Raw genomic sequence first — 21,265 nt, forward strand, 5'->3', positions numbered from 1 at the left:
GGAAGCGACCACTGAAGTCGCCTAACTCGTCAGTGAAGTAAGACAAGTTGTGTAGCAGCATAAGAAGATGAAGATGAATACTGATGCAAGATGAAGCTGGATGAGCGAGGGTCGCCAAATTCAAGGATGGAGCAGAAAGTTGGTGCAAGTCACTCTTCTATCATGGAAAAATTAAGGTGTGGTGGTTTACTAATGGTCGCCTTTTTCTTTATCCGATTAAAATAGTAAATACAACTTTTATTCACTGGGTTACAGACGTTATTCAGAATGTTGTAGGTTAATCAAATGTGACCATGTTTTCATCCGCCAACGTTCAAGAAAATTATCAGTAAAATATTTCTAACACTAATCATTGTAAACAAGCTAGGCATTAACGGAATACCCTAACTCCTTATGTGCAAACCCGAAGCAAAAAAAAATAATCCTAAATGCCGCTCATTTACCACCGCTCGGGGTTGTCCACAAAATTCCAAACAGCGCGATTCAAATCTGAGATCTTTCCAAAAAATAAAAGAACCTTTTCTTCCACAAACCTGAACTTTGTAACTGAATCCAGGTATTTATTTATTTTTTCTCCCAAAGGGTTCCAGGTATGTGACTCTGACAGTTAAAAAAAAGACGCGTGCCGTGTGCAGGGTCTCTGGAATATCCATTGGACGCCGTATTTTTTCAATGGCCAGCAGTTCGCCTTTTACTTTTATCGTAGAACTACTGTGTACAGGGTTTCCTCACTTGTAAGTTTCTGTTGGGCTAGATAAGAAATATACCATAAGAGACTGACCAAAAAGCACTCATCACAACAGCACATGCATATAGTTTATTGAGGGTCAATTTTTATGATACCCCAGAGTTACATTTATTGGCCATCCGAGCCCCTCCTGCGTCCTTGTGCTGGAAGAAGACCATCTGCCTTTTACTCTCCCTCGCAACTGGACAACGATTGCTATCTGTATTAGCCATTTACTTGATGACATTACAAGATATATCTACATAAATAATATCCGCATTTAGATGACGCACCTATCCCGACTATACCCACACAGTCCAGAAAACAATCAACGGCCGTTTCAGATGCAATGTTTAACCCCCCACCAATATTTCCCTCTTGTCGTCGAAATGAATCATAAAATATGGGCGCCGGTTCGTGACCAGAAGTACTTCCACAATGTTTTTCAATATAGACTATGTAGACTCATTATTACAAGGGTCAGCAGTTGAACACTTGACGGACTACCTGTTCCCCTGTGTGTGCGGAGTATTAAGACAAGGGTGGGTGGATACAGTTACTTTAGGCCTCTCATCCAGGTGTGGAGGGGGTAGTATTGGGATAGGCGTCACTCGGCGGTTATTCTTTTGTTTTCAAACCGACTCGATCGAGCCAAAAAAAAAAAAGGTCAAGTGCTTGCTTAGCGGTTATTTGAGAAGTATTAAAAAAGGCAAAAACAATAAGAAGAGTTGGTATATCGGTTTACCTGCCGACGCGTTTGGCACGGGATGATACCTCATTGACTCCTTGACCGGATACTATTAAGTTAAAGAGCCTTGTTCTTACACTCCCCTTCTATTTTCTATCTCAAACAGACATCGCAAACGTTTCTTTTTTTGTTTTTCCAAAAGGTGAAATTATCAAACAATTTTCGAGAGAGAGAGAAAAAAAGGAACTTTTCAGCTGCTGTTGGTTTCTTTGAACCAATCAGAGACAAGAGAGATGGGTACTATTGATTGTTATCCTCCTGACGTGTGTACGTATAGCTATATAGCCTATATATACATCCATTTCTTTTTGGCGTTATTTTTTCTTCTTCCCTTTTCTTTTTTTTTTACGAGCTGGCCAAGTTTTAACAGAGTCCGCGCTCGCTTGACGTCTGTCTTTCTTTTCCGACCTTATATCCTACCTCACTTTTGCGCCGGACTTTCTCGCTTTGTTGTCAGTCGTAAATTACGGCCCTCGTTATACTCTAGAAACTGTACCACAGGCAGCAAACTTTCAACTCGTCAAGTTTCAATTCGATAAATTTAGAAATGAAATTTCAATTCCTTAAAAAATAAAGTATCAAGATTTGCGGATTAGCTGACTATTAAAGGCCTATTTAAGGGTGAGATTATGAGTGTAGTTTATAGGCTTTATACTTTACTTTCACTGGTAATACTTTTGGCGAGTTGAAAAAAAAGAGAAAATAAAACTGTCAGTGACGGGAGATTATGAAGCTCAAGAGACCCACATGGGTGTCTATAATAGCTTTATCTACCCGTGCACCTAGATGTATGGTTATTTACAGGGTTGTTAATATCGCCGCGATGAACGATGAAATCGTCATCGGAAATACAATTTTTTGTTCGAGCGATTATCGCGCGATAGGTTTCAAAATGAGTATCGATCGATAATCGCGTTTTCATCGCCGATGACGCGATAGCGATAGTTTTTTTTTAACTGTAGACTGCTTAAAAGTAGCATTAAGTTACAGCTGAAAATGGATGAGCACTACAGTGGTGTATTCGCTCATCCAAGTTTTTTAAAATACCACGTCCGAGCTGGAAAACAAGGGATATTGTTAATATAGTTTTTCTTCTTTTGAAAAAAATATGCAGAAAAATATTTTATAAATTTTTTTTTAAATTTTGCAACGTTGTAAAAAGTATCGGCGACTATCGACGATTATCGCACCGATACTTTTTTGAAACTTCATCGTTCGATAGTCGGCAATAAAAAAAAACACCAATAACGCTATCGCAATCGGAAATACTTATTTTTTGCGATATTAACAACCCTGGTTATTTAGAGCAACCATGTTAACTCTAGAGGTGGTCCGCGCCTCCTCAGAGGATTTAATCTTGTCCTTTTATGTCCCATTAGCTACCGGACACGGATGGGCACCGCATGTCAAAGGTGTCGGACACAAATCGCCGGTTGGCCCACACCAGCGACGTACGCGCAGTTTTGATCAGCGAACAGATTGCTGAACCACGGCGACAATAACAAAATCTGGCCACTGTAGGAGATGGCAGGAAACATGTTAAAGTTGTAAAACGAGAGCGCCATACTTGATGACCGCTGGACCGGGTGCCATACGCGTGGCGGGTGCAAAGGCGCGTGCCGAACGTGCGGCAGCGGCACATATCCATCGATAGCCCGGAAGAAAAAAAAACAAAACAAAAGGTGTGGAGCCGACAATCAGCAACAGCCGCCCGGAAATTTGTCAAATTATCCCATCAAATCATCCGTATCCATATGCGCAGAATCAAATCGCACTCATGAATATTCATGACAGGAAACAGGTACAAGGTAAAACTTTCATCAAGTTGATTCGATTGATTTTAACACTATTAATTTAAAAAAGAAATCTACATGCTGTAAATAATTTGAGCGTAACAAATCTATGAGCAACGGACTTGATTTTCTTTTCATGCGGGGCGTAAAAATACACAACGGACGAGATGTCGAAAACCACAAACTAATCAGCATCAACATCTGATGATGTGCTATAACGCTCTCCCTTTTTTATTTTCATTTTATCCAAAAAGTTCTGCGATGATATCAAGTTCACCTGATCGCGTCGTGCAACAAAAGCCGAAGGGGAGCATATAGCACCCATCAACGCAGCAGACGCCATCATGCTAATAAAAAAATAAAAAAAAAGGTAGAGAGATCTCTATCCTATCCTGCTGTGTTGTATTATATAACGTTGAGAAGAAAAAATAACAATAGGGAAAAATAAGTTCGATATCGGGGAGTAGATGATGCTGTGTGTGTGTGTTGAATTTTCAGGCTCATGTAATCCTCAGGAGCTGATGCTGTGTGTTGTATGTATACAGACATCTAACAACACACACAACTAACATCCGATCGCATTACGTCATTCGCGCATGAATGCTTCACCGGAGTTCCGCATTTGGGATCCCCTTTTTTGATCCAGTGAGAGAGGGGGGGGGGGGGTAAGAGGAGGATGGAAAAACCATCACGTCTTTGACAAAATATTTGGTCAGATTATCCACACGGCGTTTAGCAGAGACATTGCGTAGAGATGGGGACAAACTATTATATATGGGACCCAAGACGTTCTTATACAGTGGAGACTTGCCCGAAAGAACTGGAGGGAGTCCCAGCCGGAATAGAAAGAAAAAAAAAAGGTCCACCCAAAATGGGAGACGCATGCTGGGCGTGTTTGTATACATTACACAATGAGCTCCGTCATCGGAATGCTTTCTAAATGATTATTATATACGTGGGCCCCCGCAAAAATAGAACGGAATGTTTCAGTCTTATATTCAAAACGGTCATATTTTCATCGAGAGAGATCCTAAAATAACGACAGATACACATCACAGACAGTAGCCAATGTTGGAAATAACATTTCCAGTCGACAAGATTTCACAGAATGCCAACCGTTTTCTCGTGATTCAATTTCAATGGAATTTTCAGACTCATTTGAATGTGGTTGTTATTGTTGTTGTGAAAACTTGTATCTAAACCAAACCATCCGGCGGATATTTCAAGGAAAAACTTGTCGAACTGTGACCGTTGATAACAGATCTGATACATTTATTATTTACAATGCGTGTGAACTGGCCTTGTAATAATCAAAAGATAATCCGTCAAATGAGTTTTTTTTTTACTGTATCTGCTCTGATGAGTTCCTCCTCCCTCTTGAAAGAATAAAAAACACACAACCGGTGTAGTACACTTTACTTTCTCCTAATAACCGTGGAAGTTCTTGTTCTTCATCTTGTAAGCCCCGCTGCGCTCGTCTTTTGAAATCGCCGCCAAGATTTCTTTATTTAGCGCATTAAGCGCACACACTGCGGGGTAGACTATATACACTAAACCATCATCTTCCTTCTTTTGAAAATTATTTTTTTAAAAAACCAACCAAGTCCGCTTCGTTTGCGACGCACAATAGGCCGGCCTTTCAGAGTCGTTCAACTTGAATGAAATTTCAAAAAATAAGGGACCGTGGGTAGCACACATCTTCGCCGATGAACTTGCCAAGACTTCAAAAAAATATTCAACTCATACTCAAACCGGTCGATCGTATACTTTTTCTTTCGATTAAATCAACGGTCATTACTAAAATATCCTCCAAAATTTATAAAATGTTTTTCTCCCCCCAACGATCGATCGGTTGAATGTGAAATAAAAAAAATAAAATTTCCATTGAAAAATGGTAACAGTTTGCGCGTACAGATTTTCGCTTTTACTCGCTAGAGTCGTTTTGTGATTTATCAACGCGATATACTTCACGCCCTCCGCGCCAATTGAATCGGGTTTTAAAGGGGGTTCTACTTTTTATTTTCGTTGTCGCTCTGCTTTTCAAAAAAACCTAAGTTGACAATTCCTCTAATGATATGCGCATACATTAAAGTATCGACAAGGAGTGTTAAACTGTTTTTTCTTTTTTTCAATTCTAGTGTAGCGATCCTCGAGATGGCGTGACTCATCGATCCGTTCCTTCGTTTCGATTTTTTAAAAATAAATAAATAAATAAGCGTATCAAAGTTAAGTGGAATTTTATTTGAGAGAAAAAAAAAATATATTGTCGTTGACATATTTCCAACCCCCCCACTAGAAATAGCAGACGAGGATAGATAAAGTCTAAATTACAAGTAGGCTGTGCGTACTCTATAGTAGTAGACGCCGGACTGGTACTATATTTGCGTGGGCAGATGTTCCTCGCGGGCAACGATTTAAAAGGCCCGCTTCAAAAACCTTCCTATACTCCTCCCCATCACAACCACCCCCTTTCTTTCTCTCTATCATTCCCTCCCCCCTCTATCTAAATCGTAATGATAATGATAAAAACTACTATTCTGACGTATAGATTCTATACAATAGCGTCACATGGATTGGGTATCCCCTCCTAGGCAGGAAAGAATACAAAAAAAATACTAGAAAGCTGGATCACGATAGCAAATAATACGTAGCTTTAAATACCCTCTAATGCCATTGTTGGCTGGTGTCGCTGTATAACGTAGCGTGCTGTTTTTTGGTCGCGTGATCCCCCCCTACCTCGTGTGTTGTTTTGAATCCATCGCAAAAACAAGATTTCCCTATTGTGTCGCTACCACCCGAGGGTAGTATACGACGCCCATGCAGAAAGGTATTTTTTGAGCGGGGAATTTGAACGAACGACTTTTAGATTAACAACAAACACTTTCCCTTCTTCAATAAAAAAACCCAAAATGAAATCAGAGAAGAAGAAAATGGACAGGGAAAATCATTTACGGGCAAATGACATTATTTTCTGGCAATGCAATTTATTCGATTTTAGTTGGCTGACTTGTCAAGGGGGGCCTCTGCTCGTTTGATGGCCGAGCACAAAAACGACGCCAGAGTGTTGGGGACGTCATGCTGATTCCTGGTGGGGTGGCGCGTCTCGATTCAAAACGAGAAGAGAGCTGCGCGCCAGCTCCGAATCGGTGCCTGTGCACACACGACGCCAAAAGCAACCAAGTCGCTCACAAAAGAAATGAAAAAAGGGATGCTGCGCTAGGGTCAATCGCGCAAGGCTTTACCTACTCTACTACTAGTAGCAGCAGCTAGTCGAAAACCATCGAAGAAGAATATCAAAAGAGAGTCTCCCCAACTCTGTGAGCGCACACCCGTCAGAGTGGAGCGAAAAGAGATGGAGGGGGGGTTGTGTGCTGAATGAATCTATCGCCCTCTATAAAACTCGATAGAGAAAAAGGGGGAGGAGGAACATCATCCAGCAGAAATTGGGGTGGGGATGGCTGGTGAGGGTGATTGAAGAATAGCGTCGATTAAAAGTAGACTGCAGACCAATTCCTCATGTCTGATGCCCCGCCAGCCCAGATTTTTTCCCCTCTCTCTCTCGTCTCTTTCTCTGCATAACCATCACCATATACTACGAGGCACAGAGTTCTAGCTGTGCGTCCCATATGGCAAATCCATATTTTACGTAAATAACATCCCGAATAGAGGCCTATATTTTATAGACGAGATTACGCCCGAACGTCCAGCATCGTAGCAGGGAAACAAACAAAAATGTATTCTATTCCGGGTAAATAAATAACCCGATATTCTTTATTCCCTAGCTGCGAATCTGTGATGGATGAAAAGCTCCGGTCATTATCCGGGACTATTATTTGTCCCCCCCAAAAAATTCGACGATTTACATTTGTCAAGAGATCAACGGAATAATTTCATTCAAAAGGGTTAAGGATGATTGTAGATTCAATTGGATATAATTAGGTGGGGAGGAATAATACTGGGCCAAGTTGCATTTAATGTCAGCGTGAAGCGCGACCAATCGGCACAACGAGGAGTTTGTCCGGGGCAGCGATTCGACTCGGTTTCCGATCACTGTCACAACACAAGTGTCTACTACTAAAAAAAGAGCTACCGCTCTCTACTCTGTGTCGAATGCCGCCAGTCCAATTGATCAAAAAGCGTATCGCCGCAGTCCATTACAAGTTGACACTTGTTCACACAACAAAAACACCGATGGCTAGCTAAATCAACCTGAACATGTGTGTGTCTTTTTCCAGTAGCAATTCCTTCAGACGATGTCTAAATCCATCATCGATGTATTTATTCACCGTCGACTAAACTTGACTTTGGAAGGACTCTATCGCAAATGTTCACGGGGAAGCGCCGGATAATAACCGAAGAAATTAGTTGAATCCATCCGGATGATGGATGAGCCCATCATCAGAAAATCCCAAGAATGTTGTCCCTTTTTTCTTTCCTATTTTAGCGAAAATTCTATTCTTAGATGAAAAAAGGATAGGAAAAAAAGGGTTGAAATAGGAGGTGTCGTTTGACTAAAGAGAAGATCATTAACACCTTCCCATAGTGTCCAGAGTTCACTTTCTCGGGTGTCACACACAATGACACACACACAAAAAAAAGAATTGAAAACAAGTATTTCTCCTCTTGTACTATATTCACACTAGAAATAGTATCCATAACTTCATTTTTTTGTTGTTTGCGGGGGACTTTGTCGGTTCTCCCAAAAATTCTTCAATGATCGATGAGACGCTTGAAAACGAAATTGAATTGTTTGGAATTGTGTCAAACGCCGCCACAAGGAGCAAAACGATGGTCGGCAAACCTTTTTATTCTCGAGCACTGGAAAACTGATCCGGTGCCGCTTGCGGCTGCTCGAGTCCATGTAATCCGCCGGCCAACAACACACACTGTGTGGAATGGCAGGTGGTCTTGTAAGAGAGAGGGGGGGGGGAGTTCAAAAAAACAAAGAGTATGTAGGTGTTTCCGCGAGTCTCATTGATTTCAAAAAATAAAGAAGCGTAACCGAGAAATAAAAATTGAAAGCAAAAAGAGAGCGCGCGAGCCATGATTACGAGTGCGTATAAGCTGGAGCGCTTGTTCAACCATCAATTATCTACGCCCCCGTGTATACTTTGAAGGAGCTCTCGAAACGATAGAGAATACGAGCTCATCAGCTTTTTTTCCTGGCACCGCCAGGTTTTCTTTTTGTAGATTGTGTCGAGTGCCGCCACTTGTAAACTGCGCCAGTCTGTCTCGTTTTTTATTTTTTTTTATTACAAACAGGAAATAATCATTTCCTACTGTGTAATTCTATTCATCAACTTTTCAATCAGAAAAAAGCGCCAACTTTCAAATCGCGATGAGATACAGTCAAACAAAACACGGCGTAGATACACACAGGCGAAAAACGAAAGTGATTGTTGATCAACAAACGATCAACAGAGAAGAGAGAGAGAGTGTTGGCTTTGTAGCAGGCGGCAAACACCACACACACAGCACGCGCGTCCCCCTGTGTCGCCCGTGTTTTTCTACCAGGAGTCCCATATCCCCTCCTCCTCAACAAGTGACAGGTGGCGTTGGGGACTGGCTGGGTCCTCTCCGCATCGTAGACACACATCGACACCCTCCATTTTGAAAAAAAATCTACGAGTTAGACTCATATGGATATAGACCCTCACTCAGCTGGTAACATATAAGCCGGAGTAGTAGTAGTAGTAGTAGTAGTAGTAGGTTATAGGATCGGATTGATCCCAATCGCATACGTGTCTCATTTTCCACGCGTGGTCGACTTAAGCCCATGTAACGGGGGAGGCGAGCTCACTCTTCTTTCGGGGTAATCTTCCGCTCTCTTGTCTTTTGTTTACTCATCGATGAATTGAAAACATCATCATCGTCATCCAGTTGCATAAACCAGCCATCGGAAATTTGTTTGTTAGTTTGTTTTTTATTATTATTTGTTTACTCCAGCGCGGATATGTTTAAATTTTGAAAATAAAAAATATCTACAATGATTCCTCGTTGATAACCAAAAGGGTGAACTGCGATGGTACAAAAGATTCAAAGAACCTAGGACGTCAATTAAGAGGCCAGCTGCGCAGCTGTTAAGAGGGTTGACATTTATGTACGCTGCGCTGTGTTCAGCTTACACATAGCCCTATGACTATATATACAAAGGAACGTACATGATGACAATTTCAAGTTTCTTTTGGGCTGTTTTGTTTCGCATTGGCTTTTTTTTTAAAGATCGAGACACAGTCGACATACGTAATGACTCGGAGCACTGAAGGAGCTATGAATAGAGCAAGGATATGCAAATCGGGTCCCATAGTCTCCCCCCTAACATTAGCATTCATCGCGTCAAAGAATTTGTTCGATTCACACGATCATTTAAAGCCGACCTCCCTGCGATAATTTCCAATTATTAAAAAACACAATCACCCAAATGATGACGGAATTTCAGTCCCCCGCTGATTCTCCACGTACAGTAGTTGAATCAATTACGTCTAAAACTCATTCCGTTTGGTTAAATGACAAAAATTGCAAAGGGGAGCTGACCAAACGGGCGGCAGCACACACAGTAGTACCGAAAAATCAAATTACTTTTCGATAAAAAGAGAAAAGTGGCGGATGAACAAGAGTCGAGAGAGCAACTGCACAAGAGAAAAGTCGAGTGGCGACATGGACAAAAGAGAGCGGGGGATGCATGTATATAGTTCTTGGATCAAAAGAGAAGCCAACGAAAAAAAAAAACGATTATTCATCGTGTGTTTGAAGTTGATCACAAATGTATATATAAAGGTTGAGCGAGGTTTATTTTTTTTCCTCCTCCTCTGTGCGGATCAAATGAAAATAGCTCTTTAACCAGAATGAGAGAGAGAAGGAAAAAAAAATGGGAAAATTAGACGTCGGAGAGAAACGAAGGGAAAGAAAGACCAATTGGGGGAGAGACAGAGTTAATCGTCAGCTCCGCCCATCGTGTAGACCATATAGCAAGAGCTGGACCCAAAACCCCAAGAGTGGGAGGAGTTTTCCATCAATAGACGGGCGCTCCAGTCCTGGGCTCCGGCAACCTGACCTTTGTTGGGCGCTGAGGTTTAAAGGCGAGGTCGGTGAGCGTCCACCGACTCAGTTGCAAGCCTCCATCCATCCGGATCGAGTCTACTAGCAGAGCAAATCAACTTGAAAACTGAACCAGTTTGTTTTGAATTCCACCAATTTCCTTTTTTTAAAAATGTCGTACGAAAATGTTGATTTGGTTCAACTGTTGAACGAAGTCAATTCAAACACGAAACCGCGTCGCAAATCTTCGAAAACTGTTCCGGCCGCAATGGAAGACGATCCGCAACAGCAGATCCGCAAGAAGCGCTACAGCAAATCGCGAGTGAGGGCTCGCAGTCCGACCCAGGTGATGCGAATCAAGCGGACCCGTCGAGTCAAAGCCAACGACCGCGAACGCAACCGCATGCACATGCTGAATCACGCCCTGGATCGACTCCGCACTGTCCTGCCCACCTTTCCGGAGGAGACCAAGCTGACCAAAATCGAAACTCTCCGCTTTGCGCACAATTACATCTGGGCCTTGTCGCAGACTTTGGATCTCGTCGGAGGACACGATCCATCGGGCGGAAGCATCCAGGTGAATGTCGGCAACGTCACGGTCAGCATCAGCGACCAAGGCAGTTCCATCACATCGACAACAGCTCCGGACCACACCGTCATTCCCTGGAACAATCGCCGGACGGTGGAACCTGCTCTACCTCCATTCGATTCGTCGTCTTCATCTTCATCCTCTTCGTGCAGCGGAAGCGTCGGCGAGGGCGGAGGTCAACTGGCCAACGACTATTTCGACGTCTTCGTTAATCAACTGGCCAACAAGAAAACCGACCACTTCCAGCAGTTCCAGCCACAACCACCACCTCAAATTCAACAACAACAGACGTGGCTGCCGGCCACTCCGGCCATTACCAATCATCAAATGACCAATTGGACGACGTCAAACAATCAGTACAACGAGTATCACCTTCCCTATTCTTCCACCGGATGCTCCGTCGATAGTTACTACTCGGATTCCTCGTCAAGTTCGGGATATCACGACATGCTGTCACCCGAATTCCCGTGTGTATAAAAGAAACAACAAACGGCAATGTCAACGCACACACACAAATTATTTGGCCTTTCTCTCATATCATTCTCTTGACACTTTTGTATGCAAATCTCCCAGAGCTGCTGAAAAAAAAATGATCCAATGATTTTATATCAAACCCTCCCACAATCCCTCGACTTGATCTATTGTAAATAAAACAGAAATTCTGATCCGAGTCAATAAAAAAAAAAGTTGAATCTCATTTACATGTGTTTCATTCATTAGAAAATTCAATTAAAATTCATTAGCTGAAAAACCTTTAATTTCATTAAGCGACCTGAATCCCATGAAGGTAAACAAATGAAACTATGGAGACGAGAAAAAGTGTACCAAGACCCAAGTGTAAAATGTACACAAAACATGGCGTCGGTTGATCTTTCAGCTAGGCAAAGTTGGTGCATACAGTCTTCAGCTCCAATGATTCTTTTGTTGAGTGCCGACTCCCCTATAGCTCTATAGTGCACAGTACGACGTAGACAGCACACAGAAAAAAGATACAAAGTCCCCTCAGACTATGGAAGGGAGAAACAAAACCAAAAATATTGGAAAGATTCCGCTCGAATGGTTCCTGACAGTCCCCTACAGACGCAACATATTGATCGGTATTTTCATGAAATGGGAAAGACATAATAGCGAAAGGAAGGGAATTTAAAAAAACTTTGGCACGCACAACTTGTAGCAGCCAGCAGCACAGTGTTGGCCAGCAATGCGGTTGATGAGTAAGTTACATAGTAGCTCACCACTTAGCTAATCAGACAAAACTTTCAGCAGCGGGGGGTTATTATCACAAGAGTCTTTTGCAGTTCCGGGTGTGGATGCCAAGCTCATCTCTTGTGTGATAGAGAGCCAAGAATGGTTAGAGTCGCGTGCCGGTCGCGTGACTGACGTAGGGCCCTTGTCAGCTCAATATTTACTGGCTAATTCCTCAAGTCAACAAGTGAGCAGCTAGTGACACGTGTCGTCGTGTCAATTGACATACAAACGGCTGATAGACTCATCCAGAGATGCTCCAACGACTAATGTACGAACCCATTTCGTTGATTACAGCATCACACGTGACGCGAAATCCAGCGATTTCAGTCGCTGGCACGCACGTTTGTTTTTGTAGTTGCAAACGAATGGCCTAATCTGTTTTTACGATCTGACTGAAATTTACATAGAAGAACTGTGTACGTACGTTCTAATCATCAAAAATGGGGATTTTCAATAACTAATGCAAGTCCTTTTTTCATCAAAGGTCTAAAGCTATTATCAAGTTAAGCCTTTGGACACGTGGGAATAAGAAACTTGTTCGTGAAAAATCCAAAAATGGCGAGTTTGAAAAAAACGTGACTAACGAATGACCAACGAAACGCATAGCATTTAACCAGGGAAACAAAGGATTTCACAGAAAACCAGGAATAATAAAAAGACCGGGACTTACCAAAGTTTGAACAGAGACTGTCCCACGTTGAAACCAGATGGAATTTCGATGGCTGCATTCACGAAAATAGTCTGTAAGGTCACATTCACACAAATTTAGTACACAAATATAGGATAACAAGGAAGAACGAATGTTTAACTAATCACTGAAATGTCTTATGAATCACTTTGATTCCCGCTCAATTAGCTCTGGTTTCAGCCAAAATATGTAAATGAGACGACGATTGAAGTTGATACACAGCTGCCATATTTTTACCTCGGTCACAGATTTATAATGGGATCTGAATTTAATTTATACTATTCACTTATTTAGGATATTAAAAAAATTTATATATTTGTTCAGAAATGAATTTGTCAATTTCAAAAAGAAAATCACTAACTTCAACTTGACATTTATAAAATAAATGAAAATTGAATGAGCACCACCTAGCGACCAGTTTTAAAGTTAATCGAAATAAAATTAAAAAAAGGGAAAAAAATCTTGAATTTTGTTATAAATATGATGATTCCGTGATTCGGGTTGGCGTTATCTCAGAAGCATCAGCATTTGACAAAATCAATATTCCCTTTACTTAACAAATATAACCCGGTCAGCTCAGCTGTGACATTGTAATCTCATGAGAAGGAATTGAAGGAATTGTTTGTTGAAGTATTTTACTTAGATAAAAATAGTAAGAACTCGACAACTTGCTTATTGATTGATAAGAAAACGAATAATATAAAAAATTACTAAGTTGTACTGGCCGAGTGAAAAGTGGTCTAAATCAGAACAAAAAATGCAGTATCACACAAAATCCAATTTGCCAAGGCCAATTGAAATCAGTTGGCTACAGCAATAATAATTTAACTCAATATAAGTACTTAAAATAAAAACTCAATGAAAGTAAACAAGAAGTTATCATTGTATATCATCTCGCCATTTCATACGCCACTACACGCTCCGAAAATCATCAAGTATTTTTTAATCGGACGTATTTTACAGCTGTGAAGAACCAGCATTCTCTTTGCTTGTTTGAAGTTGTTGTATTTATTTATTATCTAGAATTTTTGAGAAGATGGTGAAGCAGGATGGAGAAAATGGTACTGGTCGTCGTGAAAAGAGTGGGGCCATATTTTGCCTGATTTCACGGAGAAGCTAATGTATTACTGTTTTCACTGCTTCCTCCTTTTGTATCTGAATGGTCTTTCATGTACTTTTCAACCTATAACAAGAAAATAAAATCTTAGCTTATTTGATGTATAGTAGTGATTAATCCAGACACTCACAATTTTTCTAACATGGTTCACAGCCTTTTCCATATTGCCCTGGACATTTTCTGGATGATACGGGGGACTAATTGTCACTTGATCCATGACTCGAATGTTTTTGCCTTCCCATGCAACATCCTCAATCCTGTAGTTAATTTTTATAAACAATAGATTATGTTGTTTCTCTGATTCCCTGCTGTTATCCTCACGTTCGTTTGACAGCATTAAACAGCTTGAGCCCTTCAGGAGAAACACCAGACTCCAGGGCAGTTATCATGTGTTGTTTTCTTTCTACTTCCATACGCACCCTTTTCTTCAGCTACCAATCGAGGATAAAAGATGTATATAGCATGATTGATAAAAGTAAATAGTATTTAAAACTTACTCTTTCGACATTCTGAACTGGATGGGGAGGTGGAGAAGAAGTTGCCTCTCTCTTTACTTGAACATCACTCACTTGCCCAAGATTTACAACATGTGCATCGTTGACAGAGGGTCTTCCACACGAAGAAGGTGATTCTGAAAAGAGCAGAGGTCTATTATTAGACTGAATTCAAATATCCCTAACAACAAGAAGGAAGAAAATGAGTTGCACAGTTTGAAAAACGAGTTTATAGTTAAACAAACAGCGTGTGCCAAGGAAAAAAAAAGTATGAGCGTGACAAGTAGCCGACAAGAGCGTGAGTTATCGGTTAAGTTAAAAGAGCCGGTAAACTTACTGAGAATCAGCATTTTGGTAGGTTGATCAAAGGCGAGGACTTCGCCTTCGATCACTTGATTATGGCATGTTTTGCACGAAACTAGACTTCCGACCGAAAAGTACTCATTGCCATCCGACGCCATATTTTGGCTCCAGAAGAAACAGAAAAAATTCTCCAAAAAACGGGGCGAGACACAACAACACTCCGATCAGACAACGCTGGTAACATCAAGTAAAAAGTAGGCGGAGTCTAGCAGACATGCCGGCCGCACGGGCACCCATAAACCCATTCCCCTACCTTCTCTTTATTCCAAAATCCGCGTTATCCCCTGCGTTTGACAGACAGAAGTGACGTTGTCGTTCATTTTTTTGTAAATTTCGTGCGGGAATTATAATTATTATTTTTTTTATTTTTAGCTAAAGTTTCGTCGTTTATTATTCCATATTTTTTTGTGGTAGTGGATAAATAACCTACTCAAATATTTCGCATTTACTGGTGAATGTCTGTGGAACTAAACAAGCAGATGCTGATGCAGCTGTTACCTAAGTTTACGATGCAGTTGGCATTCACAACACTTCAAGTCAACTTAAACTATGCGGCAATTTTATTGATGTTCTGTAAAGGGGTCACATGTGTGTTTGTCAAAAACATGACGCATACAGATGTTGAAGACCACTACGTTTTCTACCAGCTACACACTTAATAATAAATTCATCTGTTTTTAATATCACAGATACCAGATATTCCAAAATATGCTTATACTTGCATTAATGGACAATTCTTAACTATCTTTTACTTGCATTAATGGACAATCCTTAATTATCTTTTTCATAGCTGAAAAATATTGCTGACTAACTGACCAAAAGACGTTCGAAATAAAACATTGACAAGAGGATTTAACGCGAGAAGTATCATATTGGCTTTAAACGCTCTAAATAAATAGAGCAATTAAGACGAGAAACACTAGAAAGCAAGCAACAAGCACCTGCCACTAGATAAAAGGGGTACATGTTTTTCTTGGTTAACAAGGAATGATAATTTTCAATTAATATTCATCGCCACCTTCTCCCTCGCCTTCGACGGAATCCATACCGACCTGTTTTACAAACAATAAATTATAAAATCATCTAGGGGGGTAAATCGTAATCAAAATTGTTACCTCCTCGTAATCCTTCTCGAGAGCGGCCAAATCTTCACGAGCCTCAGAGAACTCTCCCTCCTCCATACCCTCACCAACGTACCAATGGACGAACGCACGCTTGGCGTACATCAGATCAAACTTGTGATCCAAACGAGCCCAGGCCTCGGCGATGGCAGTCGTGTTGGACAACATGCAAACGGCACGGGAAACCTTGGCCAAATCACCACCAGGAACGACAGTTGGGGGCTGGTAATTGATACCGACCTAACGAGGAGAAAGAAATCAATGAGAACCAGCCTGTGGGCAATTGCTATAAAAATACTACCTTGAAACCAGTTGGGCACCAGTCAACGAATTGAATGGAACGCTTGGTCTTGATGGTGGCAATAGCAGCATTGACATCCTTGGGGACGACATCACCACGGTACAACATGCAGCAAGCCATGTACTTTCCGTGACGGGGATCGCATTTGACCATCTGGTTGGCCGGCTCGAAGCAAGCGTTGGTGATGTCTCCAACGGAATTCTGCTCATGATAAGCTTTTTCGGCGGAGATGACGGGGGCGTAGGTAACAAGTGGGAAATGGATACGAGGGTACGGGACCAAATTGGTCTGGAATTCAGTCAAATCAACGTTCAAAGCGCCATCGAAACGAAGAGAAGCTGTGATGGAAGAAACGATCTGGCCAATCAGACGGTTCAAGTTGGTGTAGCTGGGTCGCTCAATGTCCAGGTTGCGACGACAAATATCATAAATAGCTTCATTGTCGACCATGAAGGCGCAGTCGGAATGTTCCAAAGTAGTATGGGTGGTCAAAATCGAGTTGTACGGTTCAACGACCGCAGTGGACACCTGTGGAGCAGGGTAGATGGCGAACTCCAGTTTGGATTTCTTGCCGTAGTCTACCGACAAGCGCTCCATCAGCAGGGAGGCGAATCCAGACCCAGTGCCACCACCGAAGGAATGGAAAATGAGAAAGCCCTGAAGACCAGTGCATTGATCGGACAACTTGCGGACACGATCCAATACAATATCGACAATCTCCTTGCCGATGGTGTAATGACCACGAGCGTAGTTGTTAGCTGCATCCTCCTTTCCGGTAATCAACTGCTCAGGGTGGAACAAAGAACGGTATGTGCCAGTGCGAACCTCATCAACCACAGTCGGTTCCAAGTCGACGAAGATAGCTCTTGGGACATGTTTGCCTGAACCGCATTCGGCAAAGAAAGTGCTGAAAGAGTCATCGATTCCACCAGCAACTTTATCGGACGGCATACGACCATCAGGCTGAATTCTAAATACACCACATCAGTTAATTTTTAATCAAGACATAGAATATACTTTAAAACACATCTTTGGAAAAAAAAATTCTTACCCATGCTCCAAGCAATACAATTCTATAAAAAAATTACAAAGAAAATGGAAATCAATAAAATGTTACTTATGACTCACAGAACATTGATAACTTACCCCAGCAAGCGTTACCAATCTGGACTCCGGCCTGTCCAACGTGGATTGAGATACATTCGCGCTGTTGAGAAAGACAAGCAATTAATGAAACTCGTGTTCAGGAATGTGGAAAAATAAATTTTCAATTTCAAGGAACAGAAACTGGACGCCAGCAAAATATGAAAATCAGAAATAAACTACACGATGAACAAAGTCTACAATCAGAAACATCACTCGGCTTAAGAATATGAAACTCAAGATGCAGCCGGAGACCAAGAGAAATCTCGGATGGCGACCATTTGCAATGATGCTTAGGGCGGGACCGGCAATGCGGTCATGGTGCTGCATTTGGGCATGCCTTCGGAGGCCATTTTACCCACAAAAATTTTGAGAGTCGCAGTTCGAAAATGGGAATTTACGTAAGTCTAGTGAGAAGCGAAATTCCAACGGTAACCCCAATTCATTTACAGCAAAAGTATTCAACAAACCACATGGAAAATTCCATATCGACAGTTTTGGAATAAGAAAATAAATGTAAGATGTGTCATGATGACTAACGTACCATTTTGAGGAGTGTTCTGAGATTGAATTGAGAATCTGAGAGAAAGAAGGATGAATCGAGCGTTTATCACAGAGCAACGAAGTAATGTCGTCCTCTATGGAAAACGGTTCTCGGGATACTGACACGTCTCTCGTTGGGCTCTACAGAGCACAGCAGCAGACAAGCACCTGGTGGGGAAAAAATGAATCTCGACTTTCCAGAAAGATGATGGCCGTTGGCGTTGGCGTGGCGGTGGCGATTGTCTAGACTTGAAAGATGGAGAATGAGATAACAATTTGAAAACCAGCATTTTAACCGATATACTTTTTTAGAAATGGCGGGAGTTCCTAATTTATACCAAAAATACAGTCTAGCTTTTATTTGTCAACACTGCTGGCAGGTTTGTTTTATTGACTTTTCATAATTTGGACAAGAAATCCAATCGATCCGAAGGAAAATTGTCTGGATGAAAGTTATATAATTCTTTCAGGAATGTTATAAAAATGCTCTGCATTTATTAATCCTCGAGGACGAACCTTAACCGTAAAAAATATTTATTTCGATTGTACGAATAGCCGGAATAGCTTTCAAATAAGTGCCTGGAAATATTTCCCCTCCGGTATTTATGACAACCCAACAAGACGTTTTCAAAGATATGCCCAGTAGAGCATTGAACACTATAATCTGAATTATCTCTTTCATATTTTTTAACCACGATTTATTTGTTCCCGTTGTAAGAAAAGAAGACAAAGTATTAAATGTGCGAATATTTTTATTTGCTTGTAAAATAAACTCAAAATTGAGCAATTGAGGAGCAAATGAATATTATGGAAGCAAGCAACAAACACGTAGCCACTACATTAAATGGAGTATGTTTCTGGGCGACATTCAATGTATATATTACAATTAATATTCATCGCCACCTTCTCCCTCGCCTTCGACGGAATCCATTCCAACCTATTTCAGAAGTAAAATGGGTTATTATATTTCTCTTGTAAAAAACTCTAATCAAAATGATCAATACCTCCTCGTAATCTTTCTCGAGAGCGGCCAAATCTTCACGAGCCTCAGAGAACTCTCCCTCCTCCATACCTTCACCAACATACCAGTGGACGAAAGCGCGTTTGGCGTACATGAGATCAAATTTGTGATCCAAACGAGCCCAGGCTTCGGCAATGGCGGTAGTGTTGGACAACATGCAAACGGCACGGGAAACCTTGGCCAAATCACCACCAGGAACGACAGTTGGGGGCTGGTAATTGATACCGACCTAAAAGAAAATCATGTCAAGATTACTGAAATGTTCATGGGAATAAGTAAATGTTATATAACCTTGAAACCAGTTGGGCACCAATCAACGAATTGAATGGAACGTTTGGTCTTGATGGTTGCAATAGCAGCATTGACATCCTTGGGGACGACATCTCCGCGGTACAACATGCAGCAAGCCATGTACTTTCCATGACGAGGATCGCATTTTACCATCTGGTTGGCCGGCTCGAAGCAAGCGTTGGTGATGTCTCCAACGGTCATCTGCTCATGGTAAGCTTTTTCGGCGGAGATGACAGGGGCGTAGGTAACGAGTGGGAAATGGATACGAGGGTATGGGACCAAATTGGTCTGGAATTCAGTCAAATCAACGTTCAGAGCGCCATCGAAACGAAGAGAAGCGGTGATGGAAGAAACGATCTGGCCAATCAGACGGTTCAAATTGGTGTACGAAGGGCGTTCAATATCCAAATTACGACGGCAAATATCATAAATAGCTTCATTGTCGACCATGAAGGCGCAGTCGGAATGTTCCAAAGTAGTATGGGTGGTCAAAATCGAGTTGTACGGTTCAACGACCGCAGTGGACACCTGTGGAGCAGGGTAGATGGCAAACTCCAGTTTGGATTTTTTACCATAGTCGACTGAGAGACGTTCCATCAACAAAGAAGTAAATCCAGACCCAGTTCCTCCACCGAAAGAATGGAAAATGAGGAATCCTTGGAGACCAGTGCATTGATCGGACAACTTTCGGACACGGTCTAGGACAACATCAACGATTTCCTTTCCAATAGTGTAGTGACCACGGGCGTAGTTGTTGGCGGCATCTTCCTTGCCAGTGATCAACTGCTCGGGATGGAAAAGTTGGCGGTAAGTGCCAGTGCGAACTTCGTCAACCACAGTCGGCTCCAAATCAACAAAGACTGCTCTTGGCACGTGCTTTCCCGATCCACATTCCGAAAAGAAAGTGTTGAACGAGTCATCAGATGCTCCCGCAACTTTGTCTGACGGCATACGCCCATCAGGCTGAATTCTAAAAATTTTAAATGATTAATTTGTCGTAGAGATAAAGCAATTAAAGGAAATGAATAACTAGACATAATATTTAATCTTACCCATGCTCCAGGCAATAGAGTTCTAAAGAATTATAAAACAGAAAGGGAGGGTTAAAAACCATTTCTTTCATAAACCATGTCTAGACATCTCACCCCAACAGGCATTTCCGATTTGGACTCCGGCTTGTCCGACGTGGATTGAGATACATTCGCGCTGTAAGGGGAAAATATGTGATTACATTAAACTTTTGAAATTAAAATATATTTTGACATATACAATGGGGCACAATAATTATATTTCCTTTCCAAAATAATTGTTCAGTAAGCACCGAATAACGTGTCAAAGGAAATCAGATCAAGGACATGCATTGTGACACCCTAACTGACAGGAAGTTTGAATCGCTACCGGCGACCATTTGCAATGATGCATAGGGCGCCAAGGGCGGGACCGGCATGCGGTCATGCTTCATGCACTTGGGGGCCATTTTAAAGTCAAATTTTTGGAAAACTCACTAGAAAAATGACAAATTTGCTATTGTAACTCATATTAATGGCTCTACATGATCTCATAGAATTATCAGTGCATCCGTGTTACATAAATCCTAACATTCATACGACAAGATAGCTAGTTACATAAACATGTCACAGTTGAATTGGAAAAAGAAATAAAGTTTTAGTAACATACCATTTTCAGAAGTGATTTGGAATGGATTCGAGTTAACTTTAATTAAAGTGGTAACAAAAGCGAGCGTTTATCACTGAGCAACGAAGTAATGTCGTCCTCTGTGGAAAACGGGTCTCGGGATACTGATAAGAGTAACGGAAAGACTGCGATAAAGAAAACGGAGAGCCTATGCGTCACCTGGCGGTTAGAAAATGTCACTTTTTGAATTCACGTTTAACAAGGCCAAAACGTTTTCCTGCGGAGCTTTAAGAGACTAGAGACATGGCAAATACTCGTTCAATAATCCGGTTAAATATTATCAGATTTTACCATTAAACTTTTTTAAAATAAGAATATTTTTAAAAAAGGTTTCTACCAGTTCTA

General features: G+C 41.4%; 4 protein-coding genes across 4 annotated transcripts; 1 reads left to right on the forward strand and 3 right to left on the reverse strand.

The window, feature by feature from the left end:
- Positions 1-10,331: 10,331 nt before the first annotated feature.
- LOC124194336 (neurogenin-2-like) lies at positions 10,332-11,592 on the forward strand. Its single transcript, XM_046588479.1, has one exon. The coding sequence runs from the start codon at positions 10,479-10,481 to the stop codon at positions 11,370-11,372; it is 894 nt and encodes a 297-aa protein (XP_046444435.1). The 5' UTR covers positions 10,332-10,478; the 3' UTR covers positions 11,373-11,592.
- A 2,104-nt stretch (positions 11,593-13,696) lies between these two features.
- On the reverse strand, positions 13,697-15,025 carry LOC124194337 (protein LSM12 homolog A-like). Its single transcript, XM_046588480.1, has 5 exons — positions 14,780-15,025; positions 14,446-14,579; positions 14,270-14,379; positions 14,079-14,205; positions 13,697-14,014 (listed from the first exon to the last, which is right to left on the reverse strand). Exons 1-5 carry the CDS (start codon positions 14,901-14,903, stop codon positions 13,937-13,939), a joined length of 573 nt encoding a protein of 190 aa, XP_046444436.1. The 5' UTR covers positions 14,904-15,025; the 3' UTR covers positions 13,697-13,936.
- Positions 15,026-15,656: 631 nt separating this feature from the next.
- Positions 15,657-18,173, reverse strand: LOC124194333 (tubulin alpha chain, testis-specific-like). Its single transcript, XM_046588476.1, has 6 exons — positions 17,915-18,173; positions 17,374-17,434; positions 17,279-17,300; positions 16,228-17,197; positions 15,921-16,166; positions 15,657-15,857 (listed from the first exon to the last, which is right to left on the reverse strand). The coding sequence occupies exons 1-6, from the start codon at positions 17,915-17,917 to the stop codon at positions 15,807-15,809; spliced, it is 1,353 nt and encodes a 450-aa protein (XP_046444432.1). The 5' UTR covers positions 17,918-18,173; the 3' UTR covers positions 15,657-15,806.
- A 474-nt stretch (positions 18,174-18,647) lies between these two features.
- On the reverse strand, positions 18,648-21,088 carry LOC124194334 (tubulin alpha-1 chain-like). The gene is made up of 6 exons (XM_046588477.1): positions 20,903-21,088; positions 20,371-20,431; positions 20,278-20,299; positions 19,226-20,195; positions 18,918-19,163; positions 18,648-18,850 (listed from the first exon to the last, which is right to left on the reverse strand). The coding sequence occupies exons 1-6, from the start codon at positions 20,903-20,905 to the stop codon at positions 18,800-18,802; spliced, it is 1,353 nt and encodes a 450-aa protein (XP_046444433.1). The 5' UTR covers positions 20,906-21,088; the 3' UTR covers positions 18,648-18,799.
- Positions 21,089-21,265: the final 177 nt, after the last annotated feature.

This window comes from Daphnia pulex, chromosome 5 (assembly GCF_021134715.1).
Source record: "Daphnia pulex isolate KAP4 chromosome 5, ASM2113471v1".
NCBI classification, from domain to species: domain Eukaryota; kingdom Metazoa; phylum Arthropoda; class Branchiopoda; order Diplostraca; family Daphniidae; genus Daphnia; species Daphnia pulex.

What these genes read in the sequence shown, in the direction of transcription:
- LOC124194336 (XM_046588479.1), top strand. Translation starts at nt 10,479, where the DNA reads ATGTCGTACGAAAATGTTGATTTGGTTCAACTGTTGAACGAAGTCAAT.
- LOC124194337 (XM_046588480.1), bottom strand. Translation starts at nt 14,903, where the DNA reads ATGGCGTCGGATGGCAATGAGTACTTTTCGGTCGGAAGTCTAGTTTCG. An exon ending in CAGTTCAGAATGTCGAAAGA is followed by an intron (nt 14,380 to 14,445) that starts GTAAGTTTTAAA and finishes CTCGATTGGTAG; the next exon opens with CTGAAGAAAAGGGTGCGTAT. An exon ending in TTTAATGCTGTCAAACGAAC is followed by an intron (nt 14,206 to 14,269) that starts GTGAGGATAACA and finishes AATTAACTACAG; the next exon opens with GATTGAGGATGTTGCATGGG.
- LOC124194333 (XM_046588476.1), bottom strand. An exon ending in GGTGCCCAACTGGTTTCAAG is followed by an intron (nt 16,167 to 16,227) that starts GTAGTATTTTTA and finishes TCTCCTCGTTAG; the next exon opens with GTCGGTATCAATTACCAGCC. An exon ending in TCGAGAAGGATTACGAGGAG is followed by an intron (nt 15,858 to 15,920) that starts GTAACAATTTTG and finishes TTTGTAAAACAG; the next exon opens with GTCGGTATGGATTCCGTCGA.
- LOC124194334 (XM_046588477.1), bottom strand. An exon ending in CTCTATTGCCTGGAGCATGG is followed by an intron (nt 20,196 to 20,277) that starts GTAAGATTAAAT and finishes TAAAATTTTTAG; the next exon opens with AATTCAGCCTGATGGGCGTA. An exon ending in TCGAGAAAGATTACGAGGAG is followed by an intron (nt 18,851 to 18,917) that starts GTATTGATCATT and finishes CTTCTGAAATAG; the next exon opens with GTTGGAATGGATTCCGTCGA.